This window comes from Eumetopias jubatus, unplaced genomic scaffold (assembly GCF_037043125.1).
Source record: "Eumetopias jubatus isolate StellerSeaLion01/CBP00866 unplaced genomic scaffold, mEumJub1_p1.0 scaffold_7, whole genome shotgun sequence".
Taxonomy (NCBI): domain Eukaryota; kingdom Metazoa; phylum Chordata; class Mammalia; order Carnivora; family Otariidae; genus Eumetopias; species Eumetopias jubatus.
Genome location: NW_028274813.1, coordinates 112398738 through 112414794, shown reverse-complemented (window position 1 = coordinate 112414794; position 16057 = coordinate 112398738). Strand labels below are relative to the sequence as shown.

The following is a 16057-nucleotide window of genomic DNA, read 5'->3' as shown; positions in this document are numbered from 1 at the left end:
GTACAGACCTTGTACATATTTTTAAAGTTTATCTCTAAGTATTTCATATTTTTTGATGCTATGTAGGTACGACTTAATTTCAACTTCCAACTGCTTATTGTTAGTACATGGGAATATAACTATTTTTGTATATTAAATTTGTATCCTGTGACTTTGCTGAACTCACTTATAGTCTTAGTAGCCTTTTTTATAGATGCATGAGGATTTTCTACCCTGATAACAAGGAGTGTGTATAGTGTTCAGATATTGGTTTCTAAATGTCATTTTCCATAAAATAAACCAGCATTCCTTGGAGAAATGACTGATTCAAGGGCTAAGGGTAGGAAAATATCAGATGAGCCTACTATATCTTACTGTGTCCAAAAGGAAGAAAGTGCTCAAAGAAAGATGGAAGATGTCAAACAGAGGAATCAGTCATAGACTCCCATTCGCCATTCTTTCACTAAGGAAGAGAAGGAAAGCTCTTCTTTATCAAAGAATGCTGATAAATGTAGAAGAAATAATAGAATTAGAAATTCACTTGGGAAACACCACAGTAATAACTGTTACTAAAGACGCTAAAACTAGTGAATGAAAGTTTGACGAGAAATAAGATGTTTACAAAGACTCAAAGTATTTCCCCCACAAAGTATTTATTAATTCTGAAGGAGAAAACAATAACTTTAGGGAATGTAGCAGATACCCTCTGAACCAAGTGATTAAAGTTAACATCACTAGCACCAGACTTTCATGTGCCTCCTGATACGATGTACTGACAAGAACACAATGTATGTATGCTATTCCTTCCAAAAATGCATAAGCTGAGAGTACTGAGGAAATATTAGGCAAGTCTAAACTAAGAGACATTCTATAAAATATAAATGGTCTATACTTATCAAAAATGTCAAAGTCATAAAATTCAAGAAAAAAACAAGGAACTGTTCTGTATCAAGAGAAAACTAATGAGACATGATAACTAAATGCAACAAGTGATCCTGGACCAGAAAACAATGTTTTTCTTTTGTTATAAAGACGTTAATGGAGCAACTAGTAAAATATAAAGTCTAGAGATATTGTCTGAGTGTTAATTTGTTGACTTTGATAACTGTACTGTAGTTATATTAGAAAATTCCTCATTTTTAGGAAAAGCACATTAAAGTATCAGAGGGTGGAGGGGCATCCCATCTGTAACTTATTCTCAAATGGTTCGGTGAAAAAATATATATGTACAGGAAGACAGAGAATGATAAAGCACATGTGGTGAAATGTTAACTTTTGGGGACTCTTAGTGAAGAATATATAGAAATTCTCTGTACTTTTTTTTTTTGAGAGGGAGAGAGAGTGTGAGTGGGGTGGGGGAGGGGCAGAGAAAGAGGGGAGAGAAAGAATCTTAAGCAGGCTCTGTGCCCAGCACAGAGCCCGACCTGAGATCATGACCTGAGCCAAAATCAAGAGTCAGACGCTTAACCAACTGAGCCACCCAGGCACCCCTCTTTGTACTATATTTTAAAGTTTTCTGTAAAAATAAAATTATCATTCAATCAAATGTCAAAAGAAAGAAATCCCATATGCAATTACTTCTTCTACTTAGCATACATACCCAGATTTTCGATGGTGTAATAGCGCTGTTTATAGTCCACTTTGATGGTCTGGGCATGAGGGCTGCCAATGCCATAACCAATGGCATAACCTCTGACCACAATGTTCTGATTCTCTGGAGGAGTCCAGCTTACTACAATACTAGTGACCAGTGGCCGGACGTGAAGAGAACTAGGCACTTCAGGAACACGAGTTTCTGGGAAGGAAAGTAGAAAAGCAAGACTTTAGAATATTTACCATCCTTGGGGCATAGTGTTTAGCCTCCTGCCAAATTATTTGGGGCTAAGATTTTTCCATTATGCCCAAGAATTCACAGAGAATCTGTATGTATAGTGAAGTATGGCTCATAGTTTTACTATATTCTAAGAAGAAAGCAAAATCCAAACAGCCTGAAATATAAGACAATGCAGTATTAATTTGGAAGGGAAGACAAAGAGATCTAAGAACCTCTACCCAATGGAGGGAAACAAATTGCCTTTCAATAGTTATTCATTCCTCTTGGTCTCACATCTGAGTCCCAGACTTACCTAGGTGGAATGAGAAAGGCGTAAGACCAACTAATTAGAAGCCTGTTGTCAACAGATGATCAAGTATCACATTACAGCAATTGTATCTATTATTTACTCCCCTGAGTAATATAAGTCAGAAAAAAGGAAACTTTAGAATCACATATTGATTTAAATGGTGGGAGACTAAGAGGCTTAAAAAAGGTAGCAATTTATAGTATATCTTTCAAATCCGTTACTTCAAAGCATAACTTGCTATCTAAATTTCAAAATTAGCAAACCAAGAATGAGAATAAGGACCCAGATCTTTTGTCTCCCAAGTGTAGCACCTGTGTCTCATAAAGGCATATACACAGCTGTATAAAGGTACTCACTGAATAAAGAGGTAGAAAAAGGGCAAGGTGTCCAGGACTAAGGGAAAAGGAAAGCTGTAGCTGAAAAAGGTGGATTGATGTGGCTCAGTGTTAAATTTCAGATCATTCATCTATTCAGTGGCCTTGATAAAAAACTAGACTTAAAGCACCTGTACATTTTTATTTGTTCTGGTCCTGCTGAAAGGGACAGGTCATAAAAGCCACTGGGGTGGGGGTGAGGGTGGGGGCGGGGGCGGGGGCAGCTCTCTAGGAGACTCGCTGCATTACAGTAATGACAGCCATGTAATACGGTAAAGTGCACAGACTTAAGCCATAAACGCCCCCAAATTTGTGGGTTTCCAGTTTCACTAATTTGATTACAGTCAGTCAGTACCTAGCTTCTCCCAATCCTGTAGATTGTTGTTCTTACCATCTAAGTCACTTTCAAAAGTTTCAGCAGACAGCCAGTCAGTAGCCGGGCCTGTGCCGTTGACTGTTAGAGCAGCCACTCGGAAATTGTACTCAGTCCCCCGATCAAGACCTGAGACCCAAACGACAAAAAAAAAAAAAAAAAAGACAAGCTGAAATAAGAGTCTGGAAAACAAAAGATTAACAACTTCTCATTGAGTATATCATCCACCAAATCAGTACACAGCTACTATCTTGATGAAGTTTCCATTAAAGTTAGAGGGCACAAGCAATACATCTCCACAGCACAGCCGAGCTCCCACATCTCCAGCAGAGGCTGAAGCCCACACATTCAAGAGGGAAACCAGTGACCAGAGTTCCCAGGAGGTTACAGATCCTTTTTTTTTAAGAGTTTGAAGGCCCCTCAGAGATCATTTAATGTAATCCCTTCATTTTGTTACTAAGGAAGCTAAGGTCAAAAAGTGGTCAAGGATAATGAAAGAGTCATGACAACGGAACAAAGTCAGTTGGTCTCAGAAGGACACCCAAGACGGAAAGGAATTAAAAGATGTAATTCCTGCTGGGTTACCTCACCTCTGTTCTCTGAGCCACCCAGTAGCAAGAGTAGGCCTACAAATGAATACGGCCTACAGATCTATTTCACAACAGCCTACCTACCTATAAGTATATACAATAAGAGGAATAAAGCCTTTCTTTTATGCAATTTTTCATAATGACTATGAGTAATAAATTTACCAATGTACTGAAGGCAACAAAAATCCACATGTAAAAGTCTACCCTACAAAGTAGAACAACAGCCAATAATATGGTCAGCTATTCAGATAATTCATGCATCCATTTTTTTATGTTAAAACACATAACAAAATTTACCATCTTAACTATTTTTCAGTGTACACTTCACGTTTATACATCTTTAGAGCACTTACATACTAGATATTGCATTACATCTTACAAGGTTATGAGAAATGATCCAAACCTCCCCATATTGAAATATTGGGATCTCTAGCCAGCAGCATTGTACAGAAGGTCTAAGGAGAGAACCACAGAGAGAGAGAGAACGTGGCCAGGATGCAGGATGGTTCCGTTAATGAATCCTGTCACGTGGTGAGAGAAGAGATGGGAGGTTCTGTTCTCAGCAGGCCCATCCTGAAGCTGTCTGCCCACAAGAAAGCAACAAGCAAGGCAGAAGGAGAAGCCACATGGCTGGGCCCAAGTCAGTTTACCCGACACCTCCTTGCCTACACTGAAGCAGAAAGTGCCAGAGAAGGCTGTGCATGTGTTTGTACTGTTAACAGACAAATAACATGGACTACTGGCAGACATGGCTCAACTGAGATCCTGAAAGAATTCAACCAAATTATCATTCCCTCCCCTCTGGGGAGAGTTAGAATGTAAGACAGCAAGGAAGAGGTGGGGGGGGGGAGTGTGTGCACACACATGTGAGCAAGAGAAGCATGTGTAAAAAGGCTAAGAGTTCCTTTCCTCCCAGGTTACCTACAGAGTTCATAGACTCAACTAGGGCCCACAATTCATATTATAAAGATATGGCAGAATGTGTAAAGTTCCATAAGTGGTGTAGAATGAAGAAACAACAATTATTTCTGGCTAACACAGAGTCATGTAATTTGTGGTTCAGGACAGGATCCTGGTAATTCATATTGCTCTCTGATGCTTATCAAGCTTCAAGTTAATGCTTCAAGAGAGCAAAGATGTCCATTTGTGCTCACCACTGTATACCTAGTACCAGCACACACTAGTACAAGTTCAATAAAGTCTGTTAAACAAATGAATATAAATATGATTTTGAAATGCAATGATTTTCTCCATAAAGAAAAAGCTATTTCTACCATGAAGATGATTATTTTGCTTACACATCAAACGTTTCATTGAGAAAATGAACAGCCTCCTCATGGTCCAGGACTATATTCTGTTTTTACATTATTAGCAACAAGAACAGTACCTGGTATACAGGTACTGTTATGCATGGGAAATGTTATCTGTATTTGGAGTCAAATCAGCAACTGTTTTTTTTTTTTTTAATTTTCAATTAGCCAACATATAGTACACATCATTAGTTTTTGATGTAGTGTTCAACGATTCATTAGTTGTGTATAACACCCAGTGCTCATCACCACACATGCCCTCCTTAACACCCATCACCCGGCTACCCCATCCCCCACCCGTCTCCCTTCTGTAACCCTCAGTTTGTTTCCCGGAGTCCAGAGTCTCTCACGGCAACTGGTTTTTAAGAACACACGAGACCAATTGCACTGTAACGCTCCTTTAGTGAGATGTCTCAGCAACACCACTGCAACCATGTGTACTCGCCGCAGCTTAGAGCTGTGGGGTTCATGTGAAGAAACTCAAAGACTGAAAGCTACCCTTGGAGACAAACATTCACCTATTTTGAAACAAGTCAGTCCCATCTTTGAGGTGAAAAGTAAGGAGAAAAGCTTGTTGGATTACCAGAGTACAAGTTTTCACTGTCAGTGACTCACCTAATTCTTAGAAACTCATCCCACTACACTTTTTGACCCCAGATCTTGGTTCTATCAAGAACTTGACCCCTGGAGGCATAGGAAAGTGGCTGATGTCAAGCTTCTCTACCAAGGAGGGGGCAATGTAAGGGAAGCTGAGAGCTCCCCAAGGGTGATGAAATTCATTCTCAGGGCTTAGATAATGATGTCAATATCTCCAATTCTTGCAGTTTTCTTCTACCAGCTCTGCTAGGAACCACCAAAATGGTTTCTTAGGGGCATCTATCTTTATTCTTTATAAGTACAGTCCCAATATCCAAAGAGCAAAAAGCACTTCATCTTCTTCCCATGCTTCTCCTGCAAAGCCAACTGGCCCTTGCAGAGCCAAGTCTACTCCCCCTACTGGGCGAAGGAAGAGCGGGCTATTCTGTCATCTATAGAGGAAGCCCATATTAGAGATGCAGTAGGGCCCATTGTTACCTAATATGCCACTTGCTCTGCTGCACATAAAGGGAAAACTATACAAAAGGAGCTATCCCGGACAGAATTCTCTAAAACTTTATCATGTAGCAAGAAAGATTACTGCACTGCTATAGCTATTCACAAATGTTTCAGGCCACATACACGAGGTGTCAGTGTTATAAAAGTCATTTTGTAGACCTCTGTAGACATTTACAGTAGATATTTGGCCTATATAGCTTTGTTTTGCCTTGTTTTGAGATTGCAAAAAACCAATACAGACTTAGGGTGGTTCAACTTAATATTTTTTGACTTTACAGTGATACAAAAGCAATATGCATGCAGTAGAGACCGCACTTCAAATTCTGAATTGTGATTTTTTCCCAGGCTAGAGATAGGAGGCACAATCCTCTCTTGTGATGTTGGGCAGGGGCAGTGGCAGCTCCCAGTCAGCCTTGGGATCACGAGGGTAAACTCCTTATACACTTAGAACATTCTGTTTTTCAATCTCAGTATAGTATTCAATAAAATACATGAGGTATCTAATAATTTGTTATAAAATAGGCTTTGTGTTAAATGGTTTTGTCCAGCTGTAGGCTGATGTAAGTGTTCTGAACACATTTAAGGTAGGCTAGGCTAAGCTATGATTTTGGCAGGTTAGGTGTGTTAAATGTATTTCTGAGTTAGGATATTTTCAAATTTTGATGGGTTTATTGGGACATAACCCCATCGTAAGTTGAGGAAGAGCTGTATATATACATTCAAAAAAGAAAATGTGGAGAAAACACAAAACCACAAGTAAAGAAATAAAACTCAACAGCCAGAGATGACAGAACCTATTAGATTGTGTTCCATTAACTTTTATGTAGTCAGAAGTAGACTGAACCGTTATGAATTCTTTTGGACTGTTTTCACTTTAAGTCAACCACTCAGAGTAGTCATTAGACGAGCATAACTCAATGCCTGAGGAAGATGCCATCTCCTAGTTTTCACCCACACGCAAGGCAGCTTACCTTCAATCAGTTGAGACAACTGTGTCCCAGTTACCAAGGTCTCAGTGACATCACTCTTTCGGGAGGCCTTTCGGTAGCGAATCTTGTAGCCAGTAATCTGACCATTTTGTGTGGCTGGAGGAGGTGGCTGCCAGTGAATCACAATACTCTGGGAAAGACAAGATTATAGGGAAAAGACTGAATATATCAAAAGCTTGGTCCTGTTTTATAAGTTACTATCCTGAATTCACTGACATAAGGCAGCAGGGTGCAAAGACAGAGTTTTACTTAGGGATCACTCAAAATTATTTTTAATTTTAAAATCCTCAGTGATTAAATGGGAAGATTATATTTGCAGGCAGTATGCTCTGGGCCCTTATTCTCCTGGGTATTTAGACATTTAGGCAAAAGTCTCAGAAAAGCTTTCAGAAGGAAAATATAAGGTCAAAGGCACATAGATTAGGAAGTAAACTATGGTTAGGTGTAAGGTTCTCTGCTATCTCCACTGTGGAACAGCTGAAATTAGACAATTCTGCCTAAAACTCTCCGAGAAGGGAATCATTAATTAATAACTGGTTTTTAATTAAAGGACAAGGATTCCCATGGTGCTTTTTGAAAGGACTGAGTGTCTCAGTTGTCAATGTAGCCCAGAAGCGGCTTTGGGCCTTGGAGAGGCACACATGGCCTTCAGTGTACAGTGGACGTGGCCAGGAGGGAGTCTGAGCCTATGCACCGTTCTGACGGATGTCTACCTTCACTTCACAGTACTAAGGGGCCACGGTATCATAAACAACTTACCTCTTTCCACCTTATCACCAATGTTCTGAACTGTTAAGATCTATTATGTCAGGATTTGCAAACTACAATGTATCTGCAGAAAGACTAACGTAATCTTGGCATCAGAGAAAGGCAATAAAATTAAACAGAAAACACGGAGTCGGTTTCTAAGTCCAGCTTTACTGGCAGGTGTAATATCTATGACACCTTATTTCTCTGCTTGAGTACAATTCTTTTGATATAGAATCTCCCTCTCTTATAAGTCCTTCTGAGACTTATTAGTATGCCAGTAAAAATGAATAGCAATATAAAGTTTACCTTTGAATTTCTTACTTCTAAGGACAGATTCTGAGGAGCAGCACTGGGAACTGGACAGGCAAAAAAAAAAAAGAAAAAATTTTTTCAATCACCCACATACCACTCCATCATGTGATATTCCTGGCCAGACTTTACACAAATGAGCATCTCAAACACAATTATGCAACTGAAAGGTCTAAACCTAGCTGCCAATGCCCTCATGTTGATAGCAGTACGTGGATAAGGTGTGGCCACAGTTGATTCACTTAAAAAAATGAGACACATTCTTATAAAGCATCCATACCCAAGTCAGGTTGCACCTTTGGGAAGTCAGATACTTATTTCAAGGACATGACAGTGACTCTAAACTTTTCTAGACCCCAGGTACATTCTGAACCTTCAACATATTCTTTTTGTGTGTGTTTGTGTGAGGTCTTTTTTTTTAAAAAAATTTTTATTGTTATGTTAATCACCATACATTACATCATTAGTTTTTAATGTAGTGTTCCATGATTCATTGTTTGTGCATAATACCCAGAGCTCCATGTAGAACGTGCCCTCTTTAATACCCATCACCAGGCTAACCCATCCCCCCACCCCCTCCCCTCTAGAACCCTGTTTGTTTTTCAGAGTCCATCATCTCTCATGGTTTGTCTCCCCCTCTGATTTCCGCCCCCTTCATTCTTCCCCTCCTGCTATCTTCTTCTTTTTTTTTTCCTTAACATATATTGCATTATTTGTTTCGGAGGTACAGATCTGTGATTCAACAGTCTTGCACAATTCACAGCACTCACCATAGCACATACCCTCCCCAATGTCTCTCACCCAGCCACCCCCTCCCTCCCACCCCCCACCACTCCAGCAACCCTCAGTTTGTTTCCTGAGATTACGAATTCCTCATTATCAGTGAGGTCATATGATACATGTCTTTCTCTGATTGACTTATTTCACTCAGCATAACACCCTCCAGTTCCATCCACGTCGTTGCAAATGGCAAGATCTCATTCCTTTTGATGGCTGCATAATATTCCATTGTGTATATATACCACATCTTCTTTATCCGTTCATCTGTCGATGGACATCTTGGCTCTTTCCACAGTTTGGCTATTGTGGACATTGCTGCTATAAACATTGGGGTGCACGTACCCCTTCGGATCCCTACATTTGTATCTTTGGGGTAAATACCCAGTAGTGCAATTGCTGGATCGTATGGTAGCTCTATTTCCAACTGTTTGAGGAACCTCCATACTGTTTTCCAGAGTGGCTGCACCAGCTTGCATTCCCACCAACAGTGTAGGAGGGTTCCCCTTTCTCCCCACCCTCGCCAACATCTGTCGTTTCCTGACTTGTTAATTTTAGTCATTCTGACTGGTGTGAGGTGGTATCTCATTGAACCTTCAACATACTCTTTTGAATATTCTTGTTGATGGCATATCTTTATCTTGGGGAAGAGACACAAATTTTCTGGAAACAAATCTAATGAATATGGCAAGTATATGTATTAGGTAATGCTGTTATGAGTCCAAAATACAAGGTACATAAATCAGTGAGCTCTGTATTCCTGTGGGGTTCCTAAACTGGTTTTGAAGACAATTCACAAGGAGAATAAAGAGATATTTACAATGACAGCTTCGGTAAAGGGACCATCTGGCTTCCCAAGGCAACTTTTATAGCAGGGAACACTCATTTCAGTATGAGAAGTTTGGGACTATTGGTTAAACAAACAGCTGCATAACTTTAGTTCCTCACACATGAGAACACAAGACAAGGCTATCTCAAATTTTATGATCCACACACCTTCCAGCATCCCTCTTTGCAGTAACTATAGCAAGCAAAAAGAATTTAAGTAAACCTGATTAATTTCCTCTCCACTCACAAAATGTTGACTTTAACTCTTTTCTCCTAGTCCATCCATGGAAACTTCTCTCTCCCTTTCTCTGACATTTGGTGACCAGATATATGACTAAGTGCCCACTGCACTATATGCTTCTGGAGGACAGAGACTATGTCTTGCTCAATGTTCTATCTTGTGCTAACAAAGAACATCAGGCTTCAGCCCAGAGATTCAGGAATGGAAGTTGTGGAGTGGGACTTATGCAACTGTGTTTTGAAAAAAAAAGTCTATGAATGGTTCCAATCATCTCCTTGTTAAGAGCCTCTGACTTAGCTGCAGAGGCAGCCGACAGAGGCTGCTGCTGGTGTGTTCATCGCCTTCATCATCATGGCTAAGATTGCTGCATGCTCCTACATGGCAGGTCCTTAATCCTTACAATTCCACAAAGGAGTTTCTATAACTATTCCCATTTTATTTTATTTATTTTTTTAAAATGTTTGTAAAACAATTTCATAATAGATTTTTTAAAATTTTATTATGTTAATCACCATACATCATTAGGTTTTGATGTAGTGTTCCATGATTCATTGTTTGCATATAACACCCAGTGTTCCATTCAGTACGTGCCCTCCTCAGTACCCATCACCAGGCTAGCCCATCCCCCACCCCCTCCTTCTGGAACCCTCAGTGTGTTTCTCAGAGTCCACAGTCTAACCCATTTTACAGATGAAAAAACTACAAAGGAGGTTCAGGGCAGTGAACCTGACTGAGCTATGTGTTTCAGCTAATGTAGGAACCAAGATTTGTCTTACTCCACAGAGCTGCCCCTAACCACCATGCTAAGACACATTCAGTTCCCATGACAGGCACTGTAGTCAGCATGCCAAACCACTTACTACAATTAAAACTGGTTCATGTGTAGATTTAAAAACTTACATGAAACATTTTTTCCCTCAACTTTTCTCAAAAGTTGGCCAAATGCCTTATGTAGTTGGCTAACCAAACTACAGTTTATATTTATTTTTCCCAACTTTTTATCCTGAAAAATGTCAAGGACACAGAAAAGAGTGGCAAGAATAAGACAATGACTTCTACATATTCTCTTCCTGGATTCACAAATTGTTGATGTCCTGGCACACCTGCTTTTATTTCCCTCACTATATTTAGACATACATATTTATACATCTACATACTATTTCGGAATCATCTGTGAAATAGCTGAAGTCATCATCATACTTCATTCCTGAATACTATAGTACATATCTCCTAAAACAAGAATGTTCTCCAACAAAACTATAATAAACAACCACATTCAGAAAATTTAATCTTAACACAAAATATTATTTAGAAATCAGCTGCATTTCTATATATTAGTAAGTAGCAGAAAGATAAATTAAGAAAACAATCCCATTTACAACTGTAGCAAAAACAATAAAATACATAGGAATAAACTTAACCAAGGAGGTGAAAGACCTGTACTCTTGAAACTATAAAACACTGATGAGAGAAAATGAAGATGAAACAAACAAATGGAAAGACATTCCATGATCATGGATTGGAAGAACAAATATTGTTAAAATGTCCATATAACCCTAAGTAAGCTACAGATTTAATGCAATACCTATCAAAATACTGACATCATTTTTCATGGAATTAGAACAAATAATCCTAAAATTTGTGTGGAGCCATAAAATATACTGAAGAGCCAAAGCAATCTTGAAAAAGAACAAAACTGCCAGTATCACAGTCCCAGACTTCAAGATATACTACAAAGCTGGAGTAATCAAAACAGCACGGTATTGGCACAGAAATAGACACATAGATCAACAGAACAGAACAGAGAGCCCAAAAATAAACCCACAATTATATGGTCAATTAATCTTCAACAAAGGAGGCAAGAATATACAATGGGAAAAAAACAGTCTTCAACTTCCCAAATGGTTTTGGGAAAACTGGAGAGCAACATGCAAAAGAACGAAACTGGACCACTTTCTTACACCAATACAAAAATAAACCCAAAAGATTAAAGACCTAAATGTGAGACCCGAAGCCATAAAAAACTTAGAAGAGAGCAAAGGCAATAATTTCTGACATCGGTCATAGCAATACTTTTATTATGTTATGTTAGTCACCACACAGTACATCATTAGTTTTTGTTGTAGCGTTCCATGACTCGTTGTTTGTGTATAACACCCAGTGCTCCACGCAGAACGTTTTTCTAGACACGTCTCCTGAGGCAGCGGAAACAAAAGTGAAAATATTGGGACTACATCAAAATAAAAACTTCTGTACAACAAAGGAAACATTCAACAAAACTAAAAGGCAACCTACTGAATGGGAAAAGATATTTGCAAATGACATATCTGATGAAGGTTTAGTATCCAAAATATATAAAGAATTTATACAACTCAACACCAAAAAAACAAATAACCCACTTAAAAAATGGGCAGAAGACATTAACAGACATTTCTCTAAAGACATACAGATGGCCAACAGACACATGAAAAGATGCTCAATACCACTAATCATGAGGGAAATACAAATCAAAACCACAATGAGATACCACCTCACACCTGTCAGAATGGCTAAAATGAAAACCATAAGAAACGACTGTTGACAAGGATGTGGAGAAAAGGGCGCCTGGGTGGCTCAGTTGGTTAAGCGACTGCCTTCGGCTCAGGTCATGATCCTGGAGTCCCGGGATCGAGTCCCACATCGGCCTCCCTGCTCAGCAGGGAGTCTGCTTCTCCCTCTGACCCTCTTCCCTCTCGTGCTTTCTATCTCTCATTCTCTCTCAAATAAATAAATAAAATCTTAAAAAAAAAAAAAAGGATGTGGAGAAAAGAATACCTGTGCACTCTTGATGAGAATGCAAACTGGTGTAGCCACTGGGGAAAACAGCATGGAGGTTCCTCAAAAAGTTAAAAATAGAACTACCATATGATCTAGTAATTTCACTACTGGGTATTTACCCAAAGAATAAGAAAACATTAATTCAAAAAGATATATGCACCCCTATGTTTACTGCAGCATTATTTATAATAGCCAAACCATGGAAGCATCCCAAGTGTCTACAGATAGATCAATGGATAAAGATGTAGTATGTATACACACCACCCTCCCACACACACAATGGAATGTTACTCAACCATAAAAAAGAATGAAATCTTGCTATCTGCAACAACATGGATGAATCTAGAGAGTACAATGCTAAGTGAAATAAATCAGAGAAAGACAAATACTATATGATTTCACTCACGTGTTAAATTGAGAAACAAATGAACAAAGAAAGAGACAAACAAACAAAAAAAAAACCACTGACTCTTAAATATTAAGAACAAACTGGTGGTTGCCAGAGGGGAGATGTGGGGGATGGGTGAAATAGGTGATGGGGATTAAGAGTACACTTATCATGATGAGCACTGAGCAATGTACGGAAGTACTAAATCACTATACTGTGCACCTGAAACTAATATAACACTGTATGGTAACTATATTGGAATTAAAATTTTTTAAATGTCAAAAAAATTTTTAAAAATTATGTACCATAACTAATAACATATCTAATATTTAAAATTGCATAACAGTACATCTACCAAACATTAAGTAATACTGTCCTTGATAGCTAATTTTACTCCCAGATCTAGAAGCCAAAGATAATACACGTTTTACATTATTTCATGTGTCTTTTTCTTTAACTTAGATTCTAGAATGATAATTCCCCATTTTTTCTCTGAATAGTCCTTTTACTTTTTTTATTGCCCCCCCCCGCTGGTTTTCTTTCATGAGACTAATATTTTTTAAGAAGTCAGGCCAGTTTATTTATTTTTTTATAGAACTTCCCTGTTAGACATACCCAAACTGAGGAAAATTCTACAAACAGGCCTAAATTCTTGAAAAATATTATGACTTTTAGGAAACTATATATATATATACTTATTAACTGCAATAAACACAGTTATTTTCTGTTCTATTATAATAATATTTTTTAAAACATGCTGGTCTTAAAGATACAAATGTAGTGATCCAAAGGGGCACCTGCACCCCAGTGTTTATAGCAGCAATGTCCACAATAGCCATACTACGGAAAGATGTCTATCGACAGATGAATGGATAAAGATGTGATACATACATACATATATATATATGTAAAGATGTGATATATATATAAAGAAGATGTGATACACACACACACACACACACACACACACACACACACACACACTGGAATATTACTCAGCCATCAATAAAATGAAATCTTGCCATTTGCAATGACATGGATGGAACCAGAGGGTATTATGTGAAGTGAAATAAGCCAACCAGAGAAAGACAATTATCATATGATTTCACTCACATGTGGAATTTAAGAAACAAAACAGAGGAGCAAAGGGGAAGGGAGGGAAAGTAAAACAAGATGAAATCAGAGAGGGAGACAAACCATAAGAGACTCTTATCATAGGAAACAAACTGAGGGTTGCTGGAGGGGAGGGAGGCAGGGGGATGGAGTAACTAGATGATGGGTATTAAGGAGGGCACGTGATGTAATGAGCACTAGGTGATATATAAGACTGATGAATCACTGAACTCCACCTCTGAAACTAATACTATATGTTAATTAATTTAATTTTAAAAATTGTAAAAAAAATAAAAATTCAAATTAAAAATGCCAGTCTTGACCTACTCAATCCCCTTGGCAAGCTTTGAAAAATATTGCTCTAGGTCATGGTTACATGAATATAACTTAGCTTAGAAATTCAGTCACAGGTAAGAAAGGAAACTGTCACAAAATACTGAGGAATTAAAAAGAGCTATTTGGTGTACAAATATGATTGCTAAATGGAACAAAGTCAGCCTTCCATCAGCCCTGGAATGGTTTGTGTTATGAACAAACAACATTTATTTATACAAAAGCCCCTCCTAAAAATAAAAACATGAGAAACTATTCAGTACCAGGCACTACAAGTTCTACCCTCTCTCAGTAAATCTTTTAAACCCAATGAAATTGGTATTATCTACATTTTATGCATAAAAAGAAGCATGCTCAGACATGTTAAAGAACTAAAGTCCAGGAAAGGGGTAGAACTGGGATTTGAACTAAACCTTCTTGATATCAAAGCCCATGAACTTACCAGGGCCCCCAAGCATGGTATGTGTTCCAAAGGAAGAAAGACTCACCATCTGACAACGTTCGAACAGCAACATCTTGTGTGGAGACTCCAGGACCATGTTTGTTGTAAGCCACCACTCGGAAACTATACTCTGTGTATTTTTTCAACCCATTAATGGTATGGAAGTGACTTGAAACATCAACATCCTGGAATAAAATAAAACAATTTACATGTATACAACTCAAGCCAAAAAAAATGCTGCAAAATAAAGAATTAACTACACAAAGTTTGCATGTGATACAATGCAGATTTTTATCCCTTTTACAAAATACTACTTAACAATCAAAGGAGATTAATCAGAAACACTGGCATTTAACAGAAAAATACTGCTTGATGTTTAGTGACCCCTCCTGATAAAAACTACAGAATATAACTTGGTACAAAGAAATAGAGTCTGCTGACTTTTCATTTCCTATATACAACTTTTTTATTCTGAGATTTCTAGACAAGCAAGTATTGAGTTTTGGAACTATATTTCAACTCTACTATTCTAATCAATCGATTGAAAATGGCTTTGGGGCGCCTAGGTGGCACAGTCGGTTAAGCATCTGACTCTTGGTTTTGGCTCAGGTTGTGATCTCAGGGTCCTGGGATGGAGGCCTGTGTCAGGATCCACGCTGGGTATGGAGCCTGCTTAAGATTCTCTCTCTCCTTCTTCCTCTGCTCCTCCTGCTTATTCTTTCTCTCTCTCTCTAAAATAAATAAATCTTACCAAAAAAGTCTTCATCTTTTACCTGTTCTTTATCAGTCCCTTTTTCCATGTAGTACAATTTGTAATTCTGAATTTCCCCATTGCCAGACAATGGTGTTTCCCAGGTGACAGTGATGGAAGTAGGTGAAGCTGCATATGCTCGGATGTTAGGTGCTGGGCCAGGGAGCTGAACTAGAAAGAAAATTTTGAGACAGCAAGATATGAATGAAATTTACTGCACTCCTCAATCACCATTCTCAGCAATAACGTCATAATGGCCATGTTTTTAAAAACAATAAAAACTGAGAAAACAACTGATTTGATTGAAGTGGTTTTAGGATAGTATATAAGTAAATGCATTTCCCTTTTTAGACTCAAATTATAACCAAAAATTATCTGTGAAGTATCTCAAACGTATTCAAAGGAAAAAATAAACATTGCGGAATTTTTTTTGTGGTTTATAAAATCCTAGTTTTTCAGCAGGACTGCAGCACAT

The 16057-nt window shown here is 38.3% G+C and overlaps 1 protein-coding gene across 5 annotated transcripts in view; it reads right to left on the bottom strand.

The window, feature by feature from the left end:
• NEO1 (neogenin 1) overlaps nucleotides 1-16057 on the bottom strand; it is a 238999-nt gene that overhangs the window by 35004 nt on the left and 187938 nt on the right. For all 5 annotated transcript variants that reach the window (XM_088025133.1, XM_088025134.1, XM_028100230.2 and 2 more), the window contains exons 10-15: nucleotides 15605-15753; nucleotides 14878-15016; nucleotides 7890-7939; nucleotides 6816-6963; nucleotides 2868-2978; nucleotides 1580-1774 (exon numbers count right to left, since the gene is read on the bottom strand). In XM_088025133.1, coding sequence (XP_087881259.1) covers nucleotides 1580-1774; nucleotides 2868-2978; nucleotides 6816-6963; nucleotides 7890-7939; nucleotides 14878-15016; nucleotides 15605-15753 — 792 coding nt within the window. The remainder of the gene's footprint in view (nucleotides 1-1579; nucleotides 1775-2867; nucleotides 2979-6815; nucleotides 6964-7889; nucleotides 7940-14877; nucleotides 15017-15604; nucleotides 15754-16057) is intronic.